We start from the raw sequence: 25,756 nt of genomic DNA, 5'->3' as shown, positions 1-25,756 counted from the left end.
GTAGTTGAGCAGTTTTGAGTAAGTTTCTTAATCCTGAGTTCTAATTTGATTGCACTGTGCTCTGAGAGACTGTTTGTCGTGATTTCTGTTCTTTTACATTTGCTGAGGAATGCTTACTTCCAATTAAGTGGTCAATTTTAAAATAAGTGCGATGTGGTGCTAAGAAGAATGTATATTCTGTTGATTTGGGGTGGAGAGTTCTGTAGATGTCTATTAGGTCTGCTTGTTGCAGAGCTGAGTTCAGATCCTGGATATCCTTGTTAACCTTCTGTCTCATTGATCTAATATTGACAGTGGGGTGTTAAAGTCTCCCATTATTATTGTGTGGGAGTCTAAGTCGCTTTATAGGTCTGTAAGGACTGGCTTTATGAACCTGGGTGCTCCTGTGTTGGGTGCATATATATTTAGGATAGTTAGCTCTTCTTGCTGAATTGATCCCTTTACCATTATGTAATGGCCTATTTTGTCTTTCTTTTCATCGTTGTTGGTTTAAAGTCTGTTTTATCAGAGACTAGGATTGCAATCTCTGCTTTTTTTTGCTTTCCATTTGCTTGATAGATCTTCCTCCATCCCTTATTTTGGGCCTACGTGCACCTTTGCAAGTGAGATGGGTCTCCTGAATTCAGCACATTGATGGGTCTTGACTGTTTATCAAATTTGCCAGTCTGTGTCTTTTAATTGGAGCATTTAGCCCATTTACATTTAAGGTTAATATTGTTATGTGTGAATTTGATACTGTCATTATGACGTTCCCTGGTTATTTTGCCCATTAATTAATGAAGTTTCTTCATAGCATCGATGGTCTTTACAATTTGGCATGTTTTTGCAGTGGCTAGTACTGGTCGTTCATATTTAGTGCTTCCTTCAGGAGCTCTTGTAAGGCAGGTCTGGTGGTGACAAAATCTCTCAGCATTTGCTTGTCTGTAAAGGATTTTATTTCTCCTTCACTTATGAAGCTTAGTTTGGCTGGATAGGAAATTCTGAGTTGAAAATTCTTTTCTTTAAGAATGTTGAATATTGGCCCCCACTCTTTTCTGGCTGTAGGGTTTCTGCCAAGAGATGTGCTGTTAGTTTGATGGGCTTCCCTTTGTGGGTAACTCAACCTTTCTCTCTGGCTGCCCTTAACACTTTTTCCTTCATTTCAACCTTGGTGAATCTGAAAATTATGTGTCTTGAGGTTGCTCTTCTCGAGGAGTATCTTTGTGGCGTTCTCTGTATTTCCTGAATTTGAAAGTTGGCCTGCCTTGCTAGTTGGGGAATTTCTCCTGGATAACATCCTGAAGAGTATTTTCCAACTTGGTTCCATTCTCTCCATCACTTTCAGGTACACCTGTCAAACGTAGATTTGGTCTTTTCACATAGACCCATCTTTCTTGGAGGCTTTGTTTCTAAAACTCTTTTTCCTCTAACCTTGTTTTCTTGTTTTATTTCATTAATTTGATCTTCAATCACTGATACCCTTTCTTCCACCTTATCGAATCAGCTATTGAAGCTTGTGCATGCGTCACAAAGTTCTCATGCCATGGTTTTCAGCTCCATCAGGTCATTTAAGGTTTTCTCTACACAGTTTATTCTAGTTAGCCATTTGTCTCACTTTTTTTCAAGGTTTTTAGCTTCCTTGCGATGGGTTAGAACATTATCTTTTAGCTCACAGAAGTTTGTTATTACTGACCTTCTGAAGCCTACTTCCGTCAACTCGTCAAAGTCATTCTCCTTCCAGCTTTGTTCTGTTGCTGGCGAGGAGCTGCAATCCTTTGGAGGAGAAGAGGCGTTCTGGTTTTTAGAATTTTCAGCTTTTCTGCTCTGGTTTCTCCCCATCTTTGTGGTTTTATCTACCTTTGGTCTTTGATGTTGGTGACCTACAGATGAGATTTTGGTGTAGATGACGTTTTTGTTGATGTTGATGCTGTTCCTTTCTGTTTGTTAGTTTTCCTTCTAACAGTAAGGTCCCTCAGCTGCAGGTCTGTTGGAGTTTGCTGGAGTTCCACTCCAGACCCCGTTTGCCTGGGTATCACCAGCAGAGGCCGCAGAACAGCAAATACTGCTGCCTGATCCTTCCTCTGGAAGCTTCGTCCCAGAGGGGCAACTGCCTATGTGAGGTGTCTGTCGCCCCAACTGGTAGCTGTCTCCCAGTTAGGCTCCACGGAGGTCAGGGACCCACTTGAGGAGGCAGTCTGTCCATTCTCAGAGCTCAAACACCGTGCTGGGAGAATCACTGCTCTCTTCAGAGCTGTCAGACAGGGATGTTTAAGTCTGCAGAAGTTGTCTGCTGCCTTTTGTTCAGCTATGCCCTGTCCACAGAGGTGGAGCCTAGAGGCATTAGGTCTTGTTGAGCTGCAGTTGGCTCCGCCCAGTTTGAGCTTCCTGGCCACTTTGTTTACCTACTAAAGCCTCAGCAATGGCGGATGCCCCTCCCCTAGCCAGGCTGCCACCTTGCAGATGGATCTCAGACTGCTGTGCTAGCAGTAGGCAAGGTTCCGTGGGCGTGGGACCCACCAAGCCAGGCAGGGGAGAGAATCACTTTGTCTGCAGGTTGCTAAGACCTTGGGAAAAGTGCAGTATTTGGGTGGGGGGTGTCCTGTTCGTCCAGGTAATCTGTCACAGCTTCCCTTGGTTAGGAAAGGGAAATCCCCTGACCCCTTGCACTTCCCAGGTGAGGTGATGCCCTGCCCTGCTTCAGCTCCCCCTCTGTGGGCTGCACCCACTGTCCAACCAATTCCAATGAGATGAACAAGGTACCTCAGTTGGAAATGCAGATATCACCGGTCTTCTGCGTCGATCAAGCTGGGAGCTGCAGACCCAAGCTGTTCCTATTCAGCCATCTTGGCAACTCCCTTTTTAACTTTTTTTTTGAGATGAGTCTTGCTCTGTCACCCAGGCTGGAGCACAGTGGTGCAATCTCGGCTCCCTGCAACCTCCACCTCCTGGACTCAAGCAATTTGCCTGGCTTCAGTCTCCCAAGAAGCTGAGATTATAGGTGCACGCCTGGCTAATTTTTGCATTTTTAGTAAAGATGAGGTTTTGCCATGTTGGCCAGGCTGATCTCGAACTCCTGAGCTCAGGTGATCTGCTGCCTTGGCCTCCCAAAGTGCTGGGATTACAGGCATGAGCCACCGCTCCTGGCCTTTAATTTTTTTAAATGTTTTTGAAATTTATTATAGTGTATGTTTTAAAGTAAGACTTTAATGTTTACTGTCTCCCCAAATTGCTAACAAGTATTCCATTACCATTTATTGCATAATCTCCACTAGTCTGATGGATTTATAATGCCTCTTTTCTGACATATTACATTTTTATTGCTATCAAGGGCTATTTCTAGGCTTCATGTGCTATTCTTGAATCTGGCTGTTCTTGAGCCAATTAAAACTCACACTAAATTATTACTTCACTAATATGATTCCATCAATAAGCCCAAAAGTAACTTAATAAGTACTGATATTTTACCAAAAATGTGTTTCTATCTAGAATCATTCATTTAATCATTCATTCAGATTCTTTACAACTTTCAATAGTTTTTATGTTTTCTTTGATAGTTCCTATTATCTTTTTGTTAAGGGTATTCCTAGACATTTTATTTTTTTTGCGATGGAGTCTTGCTCTGTCACCCAGTCGAGTGCAGTGGCATGATTTTTGCTCATTGCAACCTCCGTCTTCTGGGTTCAAGTGATTCTCATGCCTCAGCCTCCCGAGTAGCTGGGACTACAGGTGTGTGCCACCACACCTGGCTAATTTTTGTATTTTTAGTAGTGACAAAGTTTCATCATGTTGGCCAGGCTGGTTTTGACTCCTGACCTCAGGTGATCTGCCCGCCTCGGCCTCCCAAAGTGCTGGGATTAGAGGCGTGAGCCACCCCCCTCGGCCAACATTTTGATTGTTGCTGTTGGAAAATTTTAGAATTCTTAATGCTTTCCATTTGGTCTTTACCAGAAACTGGAAAATCCGGAATCACTGATTTAAACAGATGAGGTGAAAAGAACTAGAAGAACCACTGTGAACAGATAAGGTATCTTGAACCTTGGGAGTTGCTCCATGTGGCGGCTAAAATAGTTCTCTGGAAACATCTGTCTATCTGTCTCTCTCTCTGAGACCATACAGTTTCTAGGTTCAGCACTTAGTTTCCTCAACATTTAAAATTAGATATTAAAAAATCTGTTACATAATGAAAACATTTTTAATCATTCAAAACATTTTTGTGATAGAATTACCCAGAAAAAGACAGCACTTGCACAGAGGGTTATCCGTATACATTTTCCCCAGGCAGTAAAGGGAATACGTTCTTCTTCCTAATTACAAAAACAAAAAAGTTTAGTCAATCAAGGGATTACGGTAATAAAATTATTTTTCTCCTGACTGGCCAATAAATCTTAGACTTAATTTTAAAAAATTAGTTTGCAAGCATAGTCTCCTTACTCATAATTGCACTTTTTTGTTAATAATTTCAAAGTCATACATCACAAAACACGTGCAGTGTTCATTTTAATAAGTTTTTGGAACATGCAAGCATGAATAAACTGTTTATTGGCCATGACCCGAGCTCAGGAATCTGGGTGTCTGATGGTGCCACGCTGCAAAGCTAAATTCTGGGCTTGTCTTAGGTTTTAGAAATCGCTGATGATAGCGCAGAGCCCAGGCAGGACAAAAAGTTTACTAGATGTCTGTAATACTAGGTATCCACTATGTGTTTCTTGGTTGGGCTTTATATATTAATTTTGAATGATAAATTTTTAGAGGATTTCCATTTTATAGTTCATAAAAATATATTTAAGCTCTTAAGAGTAGAAATCAACCCTCTACATGATTTACCTGTATTGTAAGAGCAGCCTAATAATAGCTGCAAATACTTACAGAGTATTTAACTCTGTGCCACGCACTATTCTAAGTAGCTTCCATACATTAACTCAATCCTTAGCTGCAATCATGAGGAAACAACTGTATTATTCCCATTTTATAGATGAGGTCACTGAGGCACAGAGAAGTTAACTAATTTGTCCAACATCACCCAACTAGTAAGTTGCTATGTTCAGACATGAACTCTGGCATCAGAGACTTCACCATCACCCTACAGGCGTCTCTAAACAAAGGGAGGGTATGTGGGCAACAAAAGTGAAATGAGGAACAACCATAAAGAAAAAGGGACCTTCACTTGCAACGTTTTAGCAAGCAATATTTCAAGGGAAATTTAACTTATAAGCTGGCAATTTTAACTATAAAACTGGCAGGTTTAAATGACCAAATTATCTTTTCTTCAGTATTTTTCCCATGTTGCTGGTATTATAAGATTTTTTAGTGCTCAAATGACTTCATAAACATCTAATTTTGTTTAAGTTTTGGCTTTCATTTCTGAATATACAATCTTTCAACAACATATGCTTTGACCCCGTCCTCTCTAGTAAACAGCAGGAACTATTCATAATGGGGATTCTTTGGAGCTTGTTACACTGTGAAAGACAAATGTCACTTTCTACTGGTAATTGAACCTCGTTTTTTTCCCATTTGCAAAAGGAAGAGATTGAACTGTTCCCTCTGGTTCCTTTTAGTGCCAACATTTTGTAAATCTGTGATTCAATTTATAAAACCTATAGTTGGGAACATTTTCAGACATTCTTGGTAAAAGCATTTTCTTTCCAAGAGCTATTCGTATTCAGAACCTACTGTTCTTATGCTGATGACTGCAAGTACAATCAGCTCAAAGTTTTCTGCATTGATGGAAAAGAGCAAGAATGCAGATGATTTAAAAATCATCTTTCAGGGACTTTGGAATATTTATACGGACAGATACAGTATTTTATTTTTGGAGCAGTGATAGCAGCAGCAAATCTACCTTTCCATTGACATAAAATACCTAGCACAGTACCTGAACAGAGTTGGACCTCACAAAATACTTTCCTTCTTCCTCCATCCTTTCTCCAACTTTAGGATAAAGGCCACACTACTTTCTGCACATCCCAACCAGAAGGTGGAGCAGTGACTGAGGCTCACTGCAAGATAAAGGGGCAGCTGGTCTAGGATGAATAAGGGGCTGGAATAATGAAAGTATATGTAAAAAATTGAGAATCAACTATAAAAACCAATGCCTCTTTCCTTATGTCACAGTAAAAATTATTTTTTTGTATTTTTACTGTTTTTATGAAAGAATGGGCCCCATTTATCTCCTGTGGCTACTGTTCTAAGCAGTGCTTCCTCACCTTGGCTGCACATCAGAATCACCAAAAGAGCTTTAGAAAAATCCCTGTGCTCAGAATACCCCCAGGTTACCAAGTACCAGAGTATGTAGTGATGGAACTCAGGCATCAATAGTTTTTAAGCTCCCCCAAGTGATTCTAATGTGCGGCCAAGGAGGAGAACCACAGCACTAAGTAGATTAAACTGCACCTAAATACGACCCTCCTTACCTGAGTAATCTCATTTATCACTACGTGAGTACATCGTGCTTCATATTCTGGTCGGGCTTGTTCTTCCTGCTGTAACTCAACAGTATCCCATTCATACTCAAGTTCTGCCTGGCGTCGCTTCCAAAACTCCAAAAACAAGGTAACTAACAGAGAGACAGAACAGCTCGTGTGGATTTTCGATGATGATTGATGTTTCAGAAATCTGTACTGAATAATATTAATTATCTATTGTACTGGCCTGTTTTCACACTGCTATAAAGAACTACCTGGACTGGGTAATATATAAAGGAAAGCAGTTTAATTGACTTACAGTTTTGCATGGCTGGGGAGGCCTCAGGAAACGTACAATCATGGTGTAAGGCAAAGGGGAAGCAAAACACATCTTACATGGCAATAGGAGAGAGAGAGCAAGGCGGAAAGTGCCACAGCTTTAAACCATCAGATATCATGAGAACTCACTCACTATCATGAGAACAGGATGCGGGAAATCCACCCCCATGATCCAATCACCTCCTACCAGGCCCCTCCCGTGACACGTGGGGATTACAATTTGACATGAGATTTGGGTGGGGACGCAGAGCCAAACCATATCATCCATAATACTTCTGTATATGGCAAATCAAATCTAAATCATAGGAGATACTACTATTTAAAAGGGAAAAACATGATTTTAAAGAAAATGTTGGTAATTTACAACATTATGAAATAGACTATAGATTCCGGGAAAGGCAATGTGATGGTCAGAAGACATGTGAGTATGTCTGACACTGAAGCATATGTTCCAGCAACTTATTGCCAACTAAAACACAAAAAATGGTCACAGTTCCAAAGGAGCTCATGGTCCATCCTTAATCTGCTTTTCCCCACACCCTCCTTCTTGTACTCTCCTTTCCTTCCTAAGGGCCTAAAGGAGAAGAGGATTTATATGGGATGTCCCAAATAAATTAATATTCACTCATACGGAAAACTGATGTTTTTCTCAATCTTATGTAAAGTATGACTAAAATAATTTTTTTAGGAATCAGAATTTTTAACTTTAAATACTAAATAAAACATTAAATGTTAATTGAAAAATGCAGTTTCAGGGTAAATACCCTATGCCCTTCTTTTAATCAGACTGCTAACCCTAAGTCCTTCCTATAAAGAAATTCTGTAATTACCACTCTTCTATTTACAAACATTCGTTGAGTGTCTACTATCAGCTGGGAATAAAGAGAAAACAAGACACAGTCCCTGCTTCAAGGAGCTCCTAGGCGTTTGGGAATTATACTGTCCTGAAGTGACAGGTATAGTTGCTTATTAAGAGGGATATGATAAAGGTAAGCACGGGTTGCTCTGGGCACATAGAGCCAGAACATTTAACTGGGTGTTTCCGGGAAAGACATCCCAGAGGAGGGGACCACTGTGATGAGTCCTGAGATGCCTCAGAGCTGATTAGGTGAAAGCGGTGGTGGGTGGAACACTAAGGCCACCTGCGAGCTGCACATGCAAAGGCAAGGTGGCCAGAGAGCCAGGTACTTTCCCAAAACTGCAAATAATCTGGTAGTAAGCGAAAGGTGTGATGGAGGTGGGGCAGCCAGGTAAGAGCTCTGCAGGGGCACATCACAAAGGGTTTGCTGTGCTTTGAAAGGAATTTAGAGAGTTTAACGTACAGGTGGAGGAGCCTTTGAAGGTAGTCTAGAGTGAGACTAGGGGCAGAGAGACCTACTGGCAGGTACCTGATGTGGCAGGATCCCTGAGGGATGTTGAGCAGGTAGACAGATGAATGCTGGTATGACAGAAGGATGCTATCCAGGTTTCTGGCTCAGACAATATCCTAAATTCTAGTGGCATTCCTTGGAAATAGGAAGTGTGTTAAGAAGGTCAAGTGTGTGGTTTGGTTATGATCAGATGCAATGCGTGTGGACTACTCAAGAAGAAATGTCCAGTAGACAGGTAAAAGTCTGCAACGTAGGAGGAAGATCTGGGTTGAGCTGGACTTTCACTGTTTTAAGTGGCAACTGGGGCCATGAGAGAAGCAGATTATTAAATGAGGTGCAGGGTAATCACACCCTGGCTGCATGTAAGAAGGACCAGCGAGCTTTTACAGAATACCGAGCTCAGGTGCCACCCTGTAAATTATGATTTTTGGTCTGGAATGGGGCCTGAACACAGTTGCTTTGCTTTTTGTTTGTTTTGTTTTGTTTTTAAGGTTTAATACGCAGTCAGGGTGGAGACTCACTGAAGTAGAGAGTGAAGAGAGCCAGAATGAAATCCTGCAGACCCTGCAGCGGGCAGCCTGAAATGCAGGAGGCAGTCTTGGGATGCACCTGTAAGGAGCAAGAATCCAACACCCCCCAATGGCAAAGACAACTGAACATGTTTAAAAGCACTCACTTCCCAGCAGTGTTTGTTTTGACTACTACTTTTCCAGTAAGTTAGAGTAGAAATAACCTGGATGTTGGAATCAGGATCAAACTGTTGAGTGTTTTATACAGAGGGTGATGGCTACTGAGAAACAACCCAGACATTTGTGCTTCTGTACCTGCCCAAGGGGAAATGAAGTGAGTATTGGCTTCTTTGTCAATGGGATGGAACTCTAGAGGGCACCATGTTCTTTTGTGGACTGAGCTGTGACTGGGTGGTCTTGCTGCCCAACTGAGCCATGCTGGTCTCAGGTGGCAGATTCTCCCCAAAGAGACCCTGTTGGGAGGAATGAGCCACCCATGAACCAACCCTCCTTAGGCTGCATATGAAGCAGTATAACATACACCACCCACTTACTAAAGCCCCCCAAGGTTCTGCATCTCCTTGATAAAACTCCCATACACCTCAATCAACAGAGGACCCTACTTTTTAATCTACCAAGAATCCTACTGCCAGTATTGCATATGCCCCCACCCCTGAAGCTCCCTCCACTCTGTCTCCCTTTCTGTAACTTTGAAATCATTCCAGTGGTCATGTGCATTCTCTCAGAAAGAGCACACTTTATTCCCTATGTCAACCCTTCTTCTGCCCTTGAAAATATTAATACATAGCACTCATGCATCCCGACCTGTATCTGCTTCAAGGTCTACTGTCTATCATACCCACTGGAATGTCACCTTCACATGTGCAGGGATTTAGTTTTCTTCATAGCAGAAGCGCTGGGACATAGTAGGCATGTAATGAATGAATGCACTGAATGGACAAACTGAAGGAAACCAGCGAGAAACTGGAGGACCCCCCGACCTGGGGAATCATCCACTCAGAGGTCCCAGCTGACTCCAACTGCTCACCTCTACACATAACCATCCACTCTCCTTATTTCCTGCTACGCTAGTCTACTTGGGCCTTCAGTACCTCCTGCACAGATGTACCTTGATTTATCATGCTTTACGGATAGTGTTTTTATCTTCTTACGAATTGATGGTTTGTGGCAACCCCACATTGAGCCTGTATCAATGCCATTTTTCCAACAACATGTACCCACTTTGTGTCACAGTTTAGTAATTCTCACATTTCAAATTTTTCATGATTACTGTATCTTTTATAGTGGTCTGTGATAAGTGATCTTTGATGTTACTATTGTAATTGTTTTGGGGCAACATGAAGTGCACCTATATAAGATAGCAAAATTAACAAATGTGTGTGTTCTGACTGTTCCACTGATTGGCTGCTCCCCCATCTCTCTGCCTCTCTTCTGGCCTCTCTATTCCTTGACATGCAACAATAGTTGCATCTAACTGCTAACCCAACAATAGTTCCATCTGATGCCACAGTGAAATTAGGCCCATTAATACCCCTACAACGGCTTCAAGGTGTTCAAGTGAAACAAGACTCACACATCTCTCACTTTAAGTAAAAACTAGAAATTATTAAGTTTAGTGAGGAAGGCGTATCGAAAGCTAGGCCTCTTGTGCCAGTTTGCCAAGCTGTGAGTGCAAAGGAAAAGTTCTTGAGGGATATGAAAAGTGCTACTCCAGTGAACACACAAATGATAAAAAAGTGAAACAACCTTATTGCTGATAAGGAGAGAGTTTTAATGATCTGGATAGAAGACCAAACCAGCCACACTATTCCCTTCAACCACAGCCTAATTCAGAGCAAGGCCGGAACTCTCTTCCATTCTGTGAAGGCTGAGAGAGGTGAGGAAGCTGCAGAAGAAAAGTTTGAAGCTAGCAGAGGTTGGCTCATGAGGTTTAAGGAAAGAAATCATCTCCATAGCATAGAAGTGCAAGGTGAAGTAGCAAGTGCTAATATGCAAGCAGAACAAGTTATCCAGAAGATCTAGCTAAGATCCTTGATGAAGGTGGCTACACAACAGACTTTCAAGGTAGATGAAATAGCCTCCCACTGAAGAAGATGTCATCTGGGACTTTCACAGCTAGAGCGGAGAAGTCAATGCCTGGCTTCAGAACTTCCAAGGACAGGCTCACTCTCTCGTTAGGGGCTAATGCAGTTGGTGACTTCATGTTGAAGCCAATGCTCATAGATCATTCCAAAAACCCTAGGGCCTCTAAGAATTATGTGAAATCTACTCTGCCTGTACTCTAAATGGAACAATAGAGCCTAGATGACAGCACATCTGTTTATAACATGGTGTGCTGAATTATTTCAAGCCCGTTGTTCACAAAAAATTACCTTTAAAAAAATTACTGCTCATTGGCAATGTATCCACTCACCCAAGAACTCTGATGGAGATGTACAGAGATTAATATTGTTTTCATGGCTATGAACACAGCACCCATTCTGCAGCCCATAGATCAAGGAGTCATTTCAACTTTCATATTTTATTATTTAAGAAATACATTTAGTAAGGCTACAGCTGCCATAGATAGTAATTATTTGGCTAGACATTGGCAAAATAAACAGAAATCTTCTGGAAAAGATTCACCATTCTAGATGCCATTTAAGAGCATTCATAATTCATGGGAGGAGGTCAAGATGTCAACATTAACAGGAGTTTAGGAGAAGTTGATTCTAACCCTCATGGATGACTTTGAGAAGTTCAAAACTTCAGTGGAGGAAGTCATTGCAGATGTGGTAGAAAGAGCAAGAGGAACTAGAAATGGAGTCTGAAGATGTGACTGAACTGCTGTAGTCTCATGATCAGACTTGAAGGAATAAGAAGTTGCTTTTTATGGATCTGCAAAGAAAGTGGTTTCCTGAGATGGAATCTACTCCTGGGAAGATGTTGTCATTACTGAAATGACAACAAAGGATTTAGAATATTATACAAACTTAGCTGATAAAGCTGCAGCAGGGTTTGAGAGGACTGACTCCAATTTTCAAAGAAGTTCTACTATGGGTAAAATACTACCGTACAGCATCACATGCTAGATAACTCTTTTGTGAAAAAAGAGTGCACTAATGTGGCAAACTTTATTGTTGTCTTATTTTAAGAAATTGGCATAGCCACCTAAACCTTCAGCAACCACCCTGCTAATCAGTGAGCAGCCATCAACACCGAGACAAGACCCTCCCCCAGCAAAAAGATGAACATTCTCTAAAGGCTCAGATGATTGTCAGCATTTTAGTAACAAAGTATTTTTAAAGTATGTACATTTTTTGACAATGCTATGCACACTCACTAGACTACAGTATGGTAAAACCGTAACTTTGATATGCACTGAGAAACAAAAAATTTGTGTGGCTCCCTTTACTGTGATATTCACCTTCTTGTGGTGGTCTGGAACCTAACCCACAGTATCTCTGAGGTATTCCTGTACCCAGCAAGAGGCCAGGATAACCCCAGATGGAGAATATACCATGAAGCATTGACAGTTTACTGGTGAGATCAAGCTTGAGCACCCTGACTGTGGGGAGGGGTGCAGGGTCAACAGCTGAAGGAATTATCATGTGTACTCTTCTACCTTACAGACTGCAAACATACTCTTCCAGCAGAACCATTTTTTAAGGATGCTGTGACTAAGCACATTAAAATCTTGTTGCACTTTGACACTTACAGGCATAAATGAAAAACTGGTACTTATAAGCCTGTTAAAATTAGGCTGGAAGACTGGTGGTTTCTTATTTCTGTGCTAGAAAGAAGGGTCTGCACCTGTGTCACATGAGGTAGAACCAATGAGACTAAACTGACAGTTTCTAACCCATTCTCATTTTTTTTTTCACAGCATCAAACAAAATAATGCAATTATATCAGTAAAAACCAAATTTCTGCATCTTTCTAAAAGCTTGCTGCAACTTCATTAATATACACTGTATTTTGTCATCAATCTAAAGACTAATAGCCAAATTATTGGCAGAACTCTTATTCTATTGTTGTCACTTTCTGTCTATGGGGCTTTAGATAATTGGCCCCTGAGTGTCATCTTTAGATAGCTCACTCCCTGAGTGTCATCTTCTTCATCTTTAAAACTGGAGTGTGATAGCCACTCATTTACTCAGTACCTATCTAGCATCTATCTCACATCTATCCAATATCAACTAGGAGATAATTCATGAACACATTCTTAACTTTTCTCACAAAGAGCAACGTAAGCAATTCTAGTCGGTGCTATAAGGGAAGAACAGTGGATGCCCTCTTCTCTCCTCCCTGAACTTGAACATATGCTTCTGTTTACCAAATTCTGAACTATAGGAAGCAGTTCTGCCTGGGAAGTGATAGGATTGCAATGCAAGCAAGACATAGCCTGGTGAGAAATAATGAGCTGTTAGCAAATCCTCAGCCTTGAAGGAAAACCCCGGGGAGTTGCAGCAATGGGAGAGTGTTTTAGTTCCTTATTTCACTCAGCCTCAGATTCTGCAGGGTCTATGGAAGGCACTGCTAACCTAATAGTCACCCAGTGTTCTGGAGTACTCCTGGGCCACATCAGTGCTGACTCACAATGCTGTGTGTCCCAGATTGAGGGCACCAGGTCCTGGGGTGACCGTGCATGATCACAGACAGAAATTTCTGTTCTGTATCTTTTGCTCTCTCCCCCTGCAATAAGACATCTGACAGAACTCCAGCAGGGAGCACTGCACTTCTGTTCTCTGGCAAACCAGAGGTGCTGATTAGACACAGTTAAAACTCTTACATCAATATATAATGAGAAAAGAGAAAGGTTGTCTGGAACTTGGAGATCAGTAACAGCTCTTCCTCTTAATCGGGATATTATTATATCTAAACAAAATATGCATCAGATGAAGAAGATGTCCATATACCCAAAAAGATTTCAGAGCAGTAAAGTGTTAGTGGTGTTATATCCTGCATTGTCTAAGGACAAGACACATTCTGGTAGATGGAAATGTTCTGGTTGCTGTAAGGGTTTGCTGCTGAAGGTCTAGGATGTTTTAACAGGCCTCGAAACTATTTAGGCCTCATAACCCACAGAGGCACAGGAGTTAGATTAACTCGCTCAGCTTTTATTGCAACTTTTTTTCTTTTAGATGGAGTCTCACTCTGTCGCCCAGGCTGCAGTGCAGTAGTGATCTTGGCTCACTGTAACTTCTGTCTCCCGGATTCAAGAAATTCTCGTGCCTCAGCCTCCAGCTGGGATTACAGGTGTGCACCATCACACCTGTCTAATTTTTGTATTTTTAGTAGAGGCGGGGTTTCACCATGTTGGCCAGGCTGGTCTCAAACTCCTGACCTCAGTGATCCACCTGCCTCAGCTTCCCAAAGTGCTGAGATTGCAGGCGTGAGCCACCACACCCAGTCGTTTATTCCAACTTCCTAATTCAAAGGCTAGAAACTCTCTTGCAGCTAGGGTTCCAGATCTGATTTTTAAAAATGCCTGTCAGAAGCATCTGCATGTCACTTAAGTCAGAAACTGGGCTGAATGGAGTCAGGGTGGTGGTAGCAGGAGCTGCATTATTTTGCTGGTGTGGACCCAGCAGAAGCAGCACAGGTCTGAAAGTAACAGTCACAGCAGCTGTTTTCTGATCCCCAAGTGCAGCTAGTTAGGCTTCCTGATTCCCCAGGTCCTTAGTGAGCCAGATGACTGGTGGTTTTCTGGAAATAACTAGGCCTAGTTTAGAACTCACCCCTCAAAGGTGAAAATTAAACATTGCAGTCATGCAGCCAAGAGTCTGATCCAGGGAGAATCAGGTATAAGTAGGCAAGATGCAACAAGGAAGGGAGTGGGCAGGATGCGTTTAGAACTTTTAACTTCAACCATGGGTTGGTGTTTAGGACTCTATGAATCAGTATGAACAGGTGGGCTGCCTTGTCCTAAAAGGATGGACATTTTTAAGGTAAGTATATGATTTATATTATATTGATTACAAAAGGTTTTCTACTCTCAACTTTTATAATTTCTAGGGAGCAGAAAAATACTCTAAGTGCCATATGCATCTGGGCACAAAAGAGATGCTGCAGGAACATAATGGTGGTGATATGAATAACTTCATATGAGGCTATAGCCTGTTTGGTTCTGCAATTTCAGAATTTCTGTAAAGTGGTTCACAGCAGTAGTTCTCAAAGCAGAAGTAACAAGGAAAGCCACACAAAGCACTTAAAAAGTTTATCATATATATCCTTAAAGATACACATATGATGCTACAGGCAGTGCTGAAATACTTTCTGCGTTCTAAAATCAGATAAAATAAAATCAGCAGCTAATGTGTACGTCAGTTCTATAACCATGGTGTAGTTAATGATCAGAGAAGGGAAAGTTAGCTAGGAAATTTGAGGTTTGTCTTTCTAGTGTCAAAGTTAACATTTTTTTGTTTTATTTCAAATGTCTTCTTTAACTGGGGCTATCAGCATCCATTAGTATATGGAGTTCAGTAGATGTGTTAGTATGTTATACATTATGATTCAACGCTGAGAGTACAGTTAATAGTTAAAAGTGCTGACCCACGTGTTCAGTACCTAAAGCTTTTACTGGGGAGGGGCGGAGGGTAGGCAGGGGGCGTATTACATTGCAGGAGCACAGAGGATCTTAATACATAAATTCAATCTTTATTCTTCTATGTGTCAAATATTAGCCAGAGTTTGGTCTCCAGCCAAAACATGCTAAATGGCCAAATGCCAGTGTAACTGATTGGGACGTCTGGTCACCTTACAGTGCACTTTATCTGTTGAGTGGCAACGAGTGTCTCTAAAAAGTGAGCAAAATAATCGTATTGTCCGTTCTGTGACCCATTTGGTAATTCTTCATAGGTACAATCACTACCAAAGAGAAATACTGCTGAGGACACTGTAAATAACTGATTCTGTGAGATACATACGTTGATGTGTCGTCCTTTAAAGAATAAGAAACTTGGTTCAGTTTTTTCCTCCGCCTTCCTATAACCTGAATTCTGCTGTTTCTCATACTTACACAATGAAATTGGAAATGCATCTAATTTTGAAAATGGATATTTTTCTTCTATGTTAGAACATTTAGATCAATTAAACATTTAAAGTTTGCATTTAAAGAAAATGATAACTGCCTCATTGTATTAATGATGCTATCCCAAAGTAAATAATATAGTGTTAAAATTACCATATGGGAATTAGATCCTGTAGAATTATATCTGTTCTAGTTAGTAAGTAGAGTTTCTTATTATTATACAAGTAGCAGATACTCATTAAATATCTGCTCACACAGAAGTGTATGAGGAAGAAAGCTCACCCATAATCACTGTGTTGCTGCCTCCTCCTGACCTCCACTCCCATAAAAGTTAGGTTGTATCACACTGTGAGGGCTGTTGCAATAATGGCTTCCAACAAATCATGCCTCCTACATCCAAGCCACTGAGTAGTACTCCCACCGCTCCACATTGATGCTGGTTTGGCCATACGACTTACTTTGGCTGATGGGACATTAGCTAACTTGGTGCAACAATAGGCTTAAAAATGCATACGCACTGAAGCTTGTCCTCTCTTCTCTTTGGAACCCTGACACCAAGAATCCTGGGCTAGCCTATTTGAAGATGAGACACCACGTAGAGTAGAGAAACCTTCCCAGCTGAGCCCCACAGACCAAACGAGGTTTCTAGTTGCAAGATTGTCTATCCCAGTGGAGCTGCCAGCTTACTAGAGTCAGCCGAGCCAGCCCATGCCTAAAGAACTTCTCAGCTGACCCAGAGAATGATGAGAAATAATAAACATGGGAAATAAGGTTTGTTGTTTTAAGCTGATATATTTTCATGCAGATTTTAATATAGTAAAAGCTAACTGATACAATGTCCTCAGTTATAAATGGAATTCTAGGGGAGTTGAAGCCTGGGCAATACAAGGTCCTAAAATTGGGTTACTTTGATAGCCTACATAAAACTGTATAATACTATCAAATTGAGTGCATGAAAAAAAATATAACTTACCCCATACTCCCATAAATACTGCAAAGACCAGGGTTCCAAAACTGTCAAAGATGCACAATTTCTGGAAAATATAAATGACATAGAAATGAGTCATATCCTCCACTTATTAGATTCAGTAAATATGAAATGCTTTGTCTATTCTACAGTCTTTAAGTTCTTTTCAAAGTTGATGCCTAGTTTAACAATCATCTATGATCATACTCATTCAATGTATCTACTACATACTTATAGTGAAATTTGATTCTTTTAAAAGCAAACAATCTTTGCTGTATTAACCAGTGTCTTTTCCAATGAAACTTTGCATATCCCAAAAAGGAAATAGATATAGTTCCTAGAATTCCACTGAGTTGAAAGCCTCTATTGGGCTTGAATAACAGCCTCTTATGAGCTGTCATAATGGATTTGAGGAAGTAGTATGGCTGTACGAATACAATGACCCCTAAGCAACTTTTAGATTTATGATTTTTATCTTATCATCATCCCAACCTGGTCAGAGGGTAAGTTTCAGAATTCCTGTTTTTCCTGTTAAGAGACATACAAAGCTGAGGTTTATCTCGAGGTGGCTCTCCTCCAGGAGAGCTCTGTTTTCTTAAACCCAATGATAGCTTTTCTACCATCATTGACAGATGCTTCTACTGGAATAAAGGATGCACAGGTGCTTTTGCTAACATTACAGTGAATACAATGATCATGAATGATCATAACATATCTGGCCAAAGAAGGCTTTATTCACTAGTTCTGCTAAGTTTTATCTCTTTGCTAGTATATAAGTAGCCTATCTCCCTCTATGAGTTCCTGGAAAATATTTTAATTAGTTACTAATTTTTCATTAATGAGCAATTTTACATTTCCTAAAAAAATACTATAAAGATAATGGACAAAGTGACAAGCATATTATATTTACTTTATGACAGATCATATAAAAGGACAGGGACTGGGTAGAAAAAGAAGCTATAGGTAAAAAAAAAAAAAAAAAGCCTTTTCAAATGTTAAAGAAGACTCAAAGCTGCTTTGAAGTAGAAAGTCTACTTTGTTTTAGGTGATTTTTTTTGGTTGCTCTTTATACTCGAATAAAGTGGATAAAACTTCATCTACGTAAAAACATTACTTTTGTTATTTTCATAAAAGAACAGCTACATTCTCATCCATCTGATTTTCAAGGCCCCCTCAATCATCCACACTGATTGTGATGAGAAAAAGCAAGCATAATCCTTAATTGTCTGTCATCCAATTATTCTTCTACAAAACCTCAAGGAAGACAGAATAAATGCATGCCTGCTCTGGGGAACAATGCTTTCCACTTACTCCTCTAGTCCAGGTATTCCACAGACCACATATTTCAAATCTTTTACCTTTGACTCTCATGGAACCATCTTCTCCAAGTTAATTTTTAATGCTATGCCTTATCCTTTATTGTAAAACTGTAAGAAAGGTCCCATAAAAAACAGTTCTGCATGTTGTAATGCTATTATTGAAGATTCTGTCCAATGCTACTTCCATTTTAGGAATCAAGGCAATCTTCTAAGTATTTGACAACACTCTACTTGCCTTGACACTTCTGCTCACCTACTCCAAAAAGAAAATCCCATCTGTGAATTCTTAGCTCTACTCTTTTGAGAAAACGTCAATGGAAACACTTGTCAGTACTAGAGGGAAAAATGGGAGCATTACGAAAGAGGAAGTGTACTGCCAATGTCAAGATCATTCCAGCTGCCTTGCTGAAGGTGAGGGACATGCCTAGCACTCCTATGCGGGAATTAGGCCTGAATGAAGTTAGTATTTTTGCCACATGTGTGAGAATCCTGGACCCTTGAGAAAGAATAAGATAGCTGACTTCTTTGCTCTGTCTTCCATGAACTATGTGGAAGCAGGAAGTAAGAGAAAAAGGAAGCAAGGAGCTTATTTGGTAAGAAGCCTAGCTTAGCTTGCTAGGCAGGATGGCACAGAGAGGGCAAGACAGCTGTGCTGAGAGCAGTCTGAATCAGCATACTGCTTTACTCACATAGAGCAGGAAAGAAAAGAAAGAGCTGCATATGTAGGCATGATGATTTTAAGCAGAGAAACCAATTAGAATCTTGGGGGGAAGAATGACAATTTGTTATGCTTTCTTCCTGGAAAGAAGCAAAGTCAAAATTTTATAACTAAATGTGTTTTTATGAACAAAATATTAGAACTTACCATGTTTTCCCTTTATCCTACCAGCTAGAAAGCTAAGAATCTTATTTAATAATAATAAAAAAAAACAGTATGAATCCTTATTATCTGCATAATTGTTTCCTGATTTCTTTGGTCCTGATTTTATATTTCTATTTTTAATTTGCTAAAAGGTAAGCATATCTGTAAATTAGTACTCTCTTTCCAAAAGAAAGACATATAAATACATAAATATATGAAGGAAAAAACAATTCACAAACAGAGAAGCCAGAAAAAGTGCTCTTTTTCTTTTTCAAACTCTTTTTTTTTCCATTTCGTCCTCTTACTTGTATTATGTTTCCTTCCCTTTGTAAATCATTCTGACAAGACTCAAGGGATCCTTGAGGAAACTGGAATAGAATTAAAGATTCATTTCTTTTTTTCAAAACAATAAAAAAATGCACACGGGGCATATTTGAAAGTCATGTGCTTAAGGATGGGTAGTTGGAGCAGAAGAAAGAAGAAGAGGTGGGTGTGGGGAGTGTGAAGGAGAGAACTTCTTAAGGAAAATGAAACTTCCACTTGCATCTTTGTAGATGACAATCTGCCTCTGGTATTATCATTGGCATCTGCCTTAAAGCCAGTACTTCGGGATGCAGTTAACTAGTGCCCTTGAGCCTATGAGTCAGCATCACTGGAAGCAGCTTCCTTCTTACTAGCTTCAAGTCTTTTACTCTATGTGATCTACAACACATATTTATAGTCTAGAGTTTGTGTTGGTTTGGAAGAGGGGGCTTAATTTCTAAATTAAGTATAAAAATCCATCTGTTGACAACACCCTGCAATCAGCTTAACTAAGTAGTGAAACAATTTTTCAAACATAGAGCTGGATCTGAGTAAAGTGCCTGCAATGTCAGCTGGCAAAGAATATGGTAATGATGAGAAATGCAGATTTGTTATAAATTTCTGACTCTGCAGTTACTAGGTGGGTGACTTTGGGTAGATTATTTGATCTCCCACATCCCCAGTATTTTACACTGTAAAATGGAGATAATGCCTGTTCCACCTATCTCACAGGGTTGTTGTGTATGTTAAAAGTGGTAAGTATAAAAACTATGCAAAGTATGATATAGAAAGTGGCATCAGTATAACAGTAATACATTCTGCTAAAATCTGACTTACACGGAGTAGGCCACAATGTTCTAGGGCCACTAATGATTCCTAAACTCTCATGGCAGAACAAGGGGATAAAGAGAAGATCATCAGAGGAAAGCGTAGGTCAGAATTGTAAGGAAAATGCTCTGAAGTAAGCTGACCATCTTTCTTTCTGTCCAGATTTCCAGCCTGCTTTCAGTAAGCTCCCTCCACTCTTGATGCTCGTCCTAAACCTCAGGACCATCTGCATGTATAAGGAGAGCCAGATGTGTTTTCTGGCAATGTTTTAAGACAAATACCTTTTATCACATATAAAACCTTTCTCATGCATAGTTATAGTCTAAGTCTGACCATCAGGGTGTTTACAATCTAAGCACAGTTTTGGCATATGTTGAAAGGGGGAAAACAGAAGTACAGATTTCAGGTTTCCACTTACTTGAATTAAGGAAAATACTTATAAAGGTTGAGTATCCCAAATCCAAAGCTTTTTGAGTACTGACACAATGTTCAAAGGAAATGTTCAAGGCAGCATTTCAGATTTTGGATTTTTGGATTAGGGATGCTCAACCAGTAAGTCTAAGGCAAATATTCCAAAATCCAAAACACTTTGGATCCCAAGCATTTCAGATAACAAATACTCAACCTGTAGTAAATCTATTAAAAAGTATTTATAAGATAAAATGGGTTTGAGATTTCTGCTTTGATTACTTGAAATACTCAAATAGTTTAGATTCCATCATTATCTCACTGACACTCTATGAGATTTTATCTAAGGTCTTAAATCACAATTTTATTATTTGTAAAAGAGGAATAAAGCATTGTATATTAATGTACAAAATGTTTGAAAGGTTAGTTGAAAAATATCTGTCTGAATTCCTAAGAGGAAAAAAGATATAATATCTAAATTTTATCTAAATTATCATTAGAAAAAAAAAATCTTTCATTAGGTGTAAATATTGGGAATAGCAAAATTACCTTTGAGGACTCGCAAGTAATATTGAGTTTCCAGAATGGACAAAGCCTATCACACTGAGGACACATTATGATCTTGCCGCCAATATCAGGATGACAAACTTCTTTGCTAAAAAGAGAGAAATAAAACTTAATTTTAAAAAATTTAATCAATTTAAGGGAGCATGGTAAAATCCAATATCCATTCACAATAAGAAACAAAACTAAACCAAGTAAAACTAGAAACAGAAGTGAACTTCATTAACCCGATAAAGGCTTGTTACATAAAACTCATTAAAAATTATACTAAGTGGTAAAATGCTGAAAGTATTTCCTTTAGATCAGGAATAAAGCAAAAGATTCTTCTATCACTGTTTCTTTTCAGTTGGAGGTCTCTGCCAGCATCGTATGTCAAGTAAAATAAGGCCACAAGGATAAGCCAGGAAGAAAGGGAACTGTTATTACTAACAGATTACATGACTATCTATATGGATGACTCAATAGACCCTAAAGATAAATTATTAGAATAAGTTGAGTAAAGGCCGGGTGCAGTGGCTCATGCCTGTAATCCCAGCACTTTGGGAGGCTGAGGCGGGTGGATCACCTGAGGTCAGGAGTTCAAGACCAGCCTGGCCAACATGGTGAAACCCTGTCTCTACTAAAAATATAAAAATCAGCACAGCATGGTGGTGCATGCCTGTAATCCCAGCTACTAGAGAGGCTGAGGCAGGAGAATGGCTTGAACCCAGGAGGTGAGCTGAGATCATGCCACTGCACTCCAGCCTGGGTGACAGAGTGAGATTCTGTCTCAGAAAACAAAGCAAAAATAAGTTGAGTAAAATTTGCTGGATGCAAAATCAATATACAAAATACAGGGACACAAAAAGGAATTATGTCCCCATACACCTGTAATTATTAGGAAATAATTCTTTAAAAATACCATTTTAATAGTGTAAAAAATATAAAGTGTTCAGGAATAAATCTAATTCAAAATATGTTAAGATTTATAGGGAGAAAATAGAATTTTTCTGAAATGCATTAAAGAAGGCCTACACTATCATATTCACAATTTGAATAATCAATTTGTAATAATCAATTTGTAATTTGTAATAATCAATGTTTGTAATTTGTAATAATCAATATTTAAAGATATTAGTTATCTCCCATTTAAGCTATAAATTCACTGGAAGAGCAGAGACTCAGAACAGTCAAAATACTTCTGAAGACAAAGGCATTATGGGAGAGGTTAAGAAAAACTGACCAACAGAAGAAAATAAAGAGGTCAGAAACAGACCTCTTGCCTATATAAAAACTGATATATACCAGAGCTGGCCAAGCAAATTAGTAAAGTGAGAACTGACATTTCAATAAAACGGGTCTGGTACAACAGGATATCCATATGAATAAACATAAAATTGAACCCCTAATGGTATTTTATATACATCAATCCAGGTAGAAAATGAGAATGCCAACGTACCAACTTACTAGGAAAAAAAAAAAATCTAGATAACCTCAGAGTAAGGAGAATCTCACAAACAAGAAACCAAAAAGCATAAACCACAAAGAAAAATATTGATACATTCAAGATATTTTCAAAGAATGTAATTAAAAAAATAACATTAAAGGGAGAAAAATATAAGCCACAAATTGGTAAAAGTTTTGCAGATATAAAAATGACAAACGATTATTTGTCAGAGTATTTAAAGAACTCCTATAAATTAATACAAAAACAAAACAAAACAAAAACAAAAACAAAAAAACAACCCAAGTGACAATGCGTGCTGCTCCCTCTAGGAGAAGCCATTCAGATAGGCTAGACTTGTATGTGACGAGGACTGGGGTTGTGCAGTTAGGTGGTCTTGCAAATAACTAAGGAAAAACAAATAGGAATGGGAAGTTTTCCTAGAATAGCTGAGTAAAGATCTTGGAAAACCCTCTCCCTCCATAAAAGCAATGAGAACACAGGCAAAAATTGTCAAAATCAGCCTTTGCTGAACTCTGGAAATTAATCAACTGCTGATGTCATCTGAGGAGCATTTATTTGAGGAAAACTGGCTAAATCTCTATAAGGATGAGGCCTGTGGCATTTTAACCTGACTGATTCCCATCCCCATCTCCCTAGCTTCATGGTAGCCTTAAAAACCAACAGGTTTGTAACTACAGACTGTGAAAAACAGCAGCCTAGCAGCCACTGAAGGGGGAAGAAGTAGTCTAAAGCTACCCCAAAAAACCCATCCTCAGAGAAGTCTTACTATCTGACCTGTCTAGCAGCTCCCCTGAGAAGCTCCATGCTCAGGATTTCTCATTCTTTTTTTTTTTCTTTTTTATTATACTTTAAGTTCTGGGGTACATGTGCACAACGTACAGGTTTATTACATATGTATACATGAGCCATGTTGGTGTGCTGCACCCACTAACTCATCATTGACATTAGGTATTTCTCGTAATGCTATCCCTCCCCGCTCCCCTGACCCCACAACAGGCCCCGGTGTGTGATGTTCCCCTTCCTGTGTCCAAGTGTTCTCACTGTTCAGTTCCCACCTATGAGTGAGAACATGAGGTGTTTCGTTTTCTGTTCTACAAAGGACGTGAACTCATCCTTTTTTATGGCTGCATAGTATTCCATGGTGTATATGGGCCACATTTTCTTAATCCAGTCTGTCGCTGATGGACATTTGGGTTGGTTCCAAGTCTTTGCTATTGTGAATAGTGCCGCAATAAACATACGTGTGCATGTGTCTTTATAGCAGCATGGTTTATAATCCTTTGGGTATATACCCAGTAATGGGATGGCTGGGTCAAATGGTATTTCCAGTTCTAGATCCTTGAGGAATCGCCACACTGTCTTCCACAATGGTTGAACTAGTTTACAGTCCCACCAACAGTGTAAAAGTGTTCCTATTTCTCCACATCCTCTCCAGCACCTGTTGTTTCCTGACTTTTTAATGATTGCCATTCTAACTGGTGTGAGATGATATCTCATGGTGGTTTTGATCTGCATTTCTCTGATGGCTAGTGATGATGAGCATTTTTTCATGTGTCTGCTGGCTGCATAAATGTCTTCTTTTGAGAAGTGTGTGTTCATATCCTTTGCCCACTTTTTGATGGGGTTATTTTTTTCTTGTAAATTTGTTTGAGTTCTTTGTAGGTTCTGGATATTAGCCCTTTGTCAGATGAGTAGATTGCAAAAATTTTCTCCCATTCTGTAGGTTGCCTGTTCACTCTGATGGTAGTTTCTTTTGCTGTGCAGAAACTCTTTAGTTTAATTAGATCCCATTTGTCAATTTCGGCTTTTGTTGCCATTGCTTTTGGTGTTTTAGACATAAAGTCCTTGCCCACGCCTATGTACTGAATGGTATTGCCTAGGTTTTCTTCTAGGGTTTTTATGGTTTTAGGTCTAACATTTAAGTCTCTAATCCATCTTGAATTAATTTTTGTATAAGGTGTAAGGAAGGGATCCAGTTGCAGCTTTCTACTTATGGCTAGCCAGTTTTCCCAGCACCATTTATTAAATAGGGAATCCTTTCCCCATTTCTTGTTTTTGTCAGGTTTCCATTTCTTGTTTTTGTCAGGTTTGTCAAAGATCTGTTCTGTTCCATTGGTCTATATCTCTGTTTTGGTACCAGTACCATGCTGTTTTGGTTACTGTAGCCTTGTAGTATAGTTTGAAGTCAGGTAGCGTGATGCTTCCAGCTTTGTTCTTTTGGCTTAGGACTGTTTTGGCAATGCAGGCTCTTTTTTGGTTCCATATGAACTTTAAAGCAGTTTTTTCCAATTCTGTGAAGAAAGTCATTGGTAGCTTAATGGGGATGGCATTGAATCTATAAATTATCTTGGGCAGTATGGCCATTTTCACGATATTGATTATTCCTATCCATAAGCATGGAACGCTCTTCCATTTGTTTGTGTCCTCGTTTATTTCATTGAGCAGTGGTTTGTAGTTCTCCTTGAAGAGGTCCTTCACATGCCTTGTAAGTTGGATTCCTAGGTATTTTATTCTCTTTGAAGCAATTGTGAATGGGATTTCACTCATGATTTGGCTCTCTGTTATTGGGGTATATGAATGTTTTGTCATTCTTTTCAAACCTCATACTCAGAGCTCATATTGTGAACAGCACTATCACCAAAGTGTCTGTTGAAAGCGATTGGCAAGAATTATTTCACATTGTAGCTGCCTGAGGCAGTGATACCAGTAGAGGTTAACAAGTGGTCAACGAAAGAACTTAAAAGGAAAAATTAGGAAATGAGATGTGCACAGCGGGCTCTAGAAAGTTCCAACATATTTCTGAGATTGCAGAAGGCCATGCAAATGTGTAGGATAGTGCACATGGCCAAGAAAGACCTGAGAAAACCTTAATCCCTCACCTCTGACTGACTTTGAGGTTCTGCATTGGCAAGAAGGAAAAGCTAAGGAAGAACTGAAAACTACCTGCTAGAGCATTAAACACATTCCTTAATACACATGCACACAGAGCCATGAGGCAAAGGCAGAGAAACGAAAATTACTGGTAGTAGGCATTTAATGCAATTACTAGCTAATCCAATCATTAGCTAACAACAAATCTTATTGAACACAGACTGCAATGGTCACACATGACAAAGACAAGTAGTTCAGGAAAGTAACTAAACAAAGGGAAGCAGCAGTAGCAGTGATAATAATAAACAGAAGCAACAACAAACTCTGAAGAGGGAAAATATCTGATTTCCAGATTTGCTACATTATAATACTTAAAATGCCCAGTTCTCAACGTAAAATTACAAGACACACCAAGAAACTGAAAAGTATGGTCCTAACACAGGAAAAAGCAGTAGGTAAAACTGTCCCTGAGGACACCCAGATATTGCATTTATTACATGAAGACTTTTTATATTTAGCAATTATACGTATTTGGAGAACTAAAGGAAATCTT

The 25,756-nt window shown here is 39.6% G+C and overlaps 1 protein-coding gene across 5 annotated transcripts in view; it reads right to left on the bottom strand.

Annotated features, from left to right (window-relative positions):
- The window catches only part of ANO6 (anoctamin 6), a 212,810-nt gene that overhangs the window by 38,012 nt on the left and 149,042 nt on the right, over positions 1-25,756 (bottom strand). For all 5 annotated transcript variants that reach the window (XM_050746870.1, XM_050746872.1, XM_050746873.1 and 2 more), the window contains 4 exons: positions 20,871-20,976; positions 16,608-16,668; positions 6,393-6,535; positions 4,206-4,283 (listed from right to left, as the gene is read on the bottom strand). In XM_050746870.1, the coding sequence (XP_050602827.1) occupies positions 4,206-4,283; positions 6,393-6,535; positions 16,608-16,668; positions 20,871-20,976 (388 nt within the window). The remainder of the gene's footprint in view (positions 1-4,205; positions 4,284-6,392; positions 6,536-16,607; positions 16,669-20,870; positions 20,977-25,756) is intronic.

The sequence above is a fragment of the Macaca thibetana genome, chromosome 11, assembly GCF_024542745.1.
Source record: "Macaca thibetana thibetana isolate TM-01 chromosome 11, ASM2454274v1, whole genome shotgun sequence".
Lineage (NCBI taxonomy): Eukaryota > Metazoa > Chordata > Mammalia > Primates > Cercopithecidae > Macaca > Macaca thibetana.
This window is presented reverse-complemented; position numbering and strand designations above follow the sequence as displayed.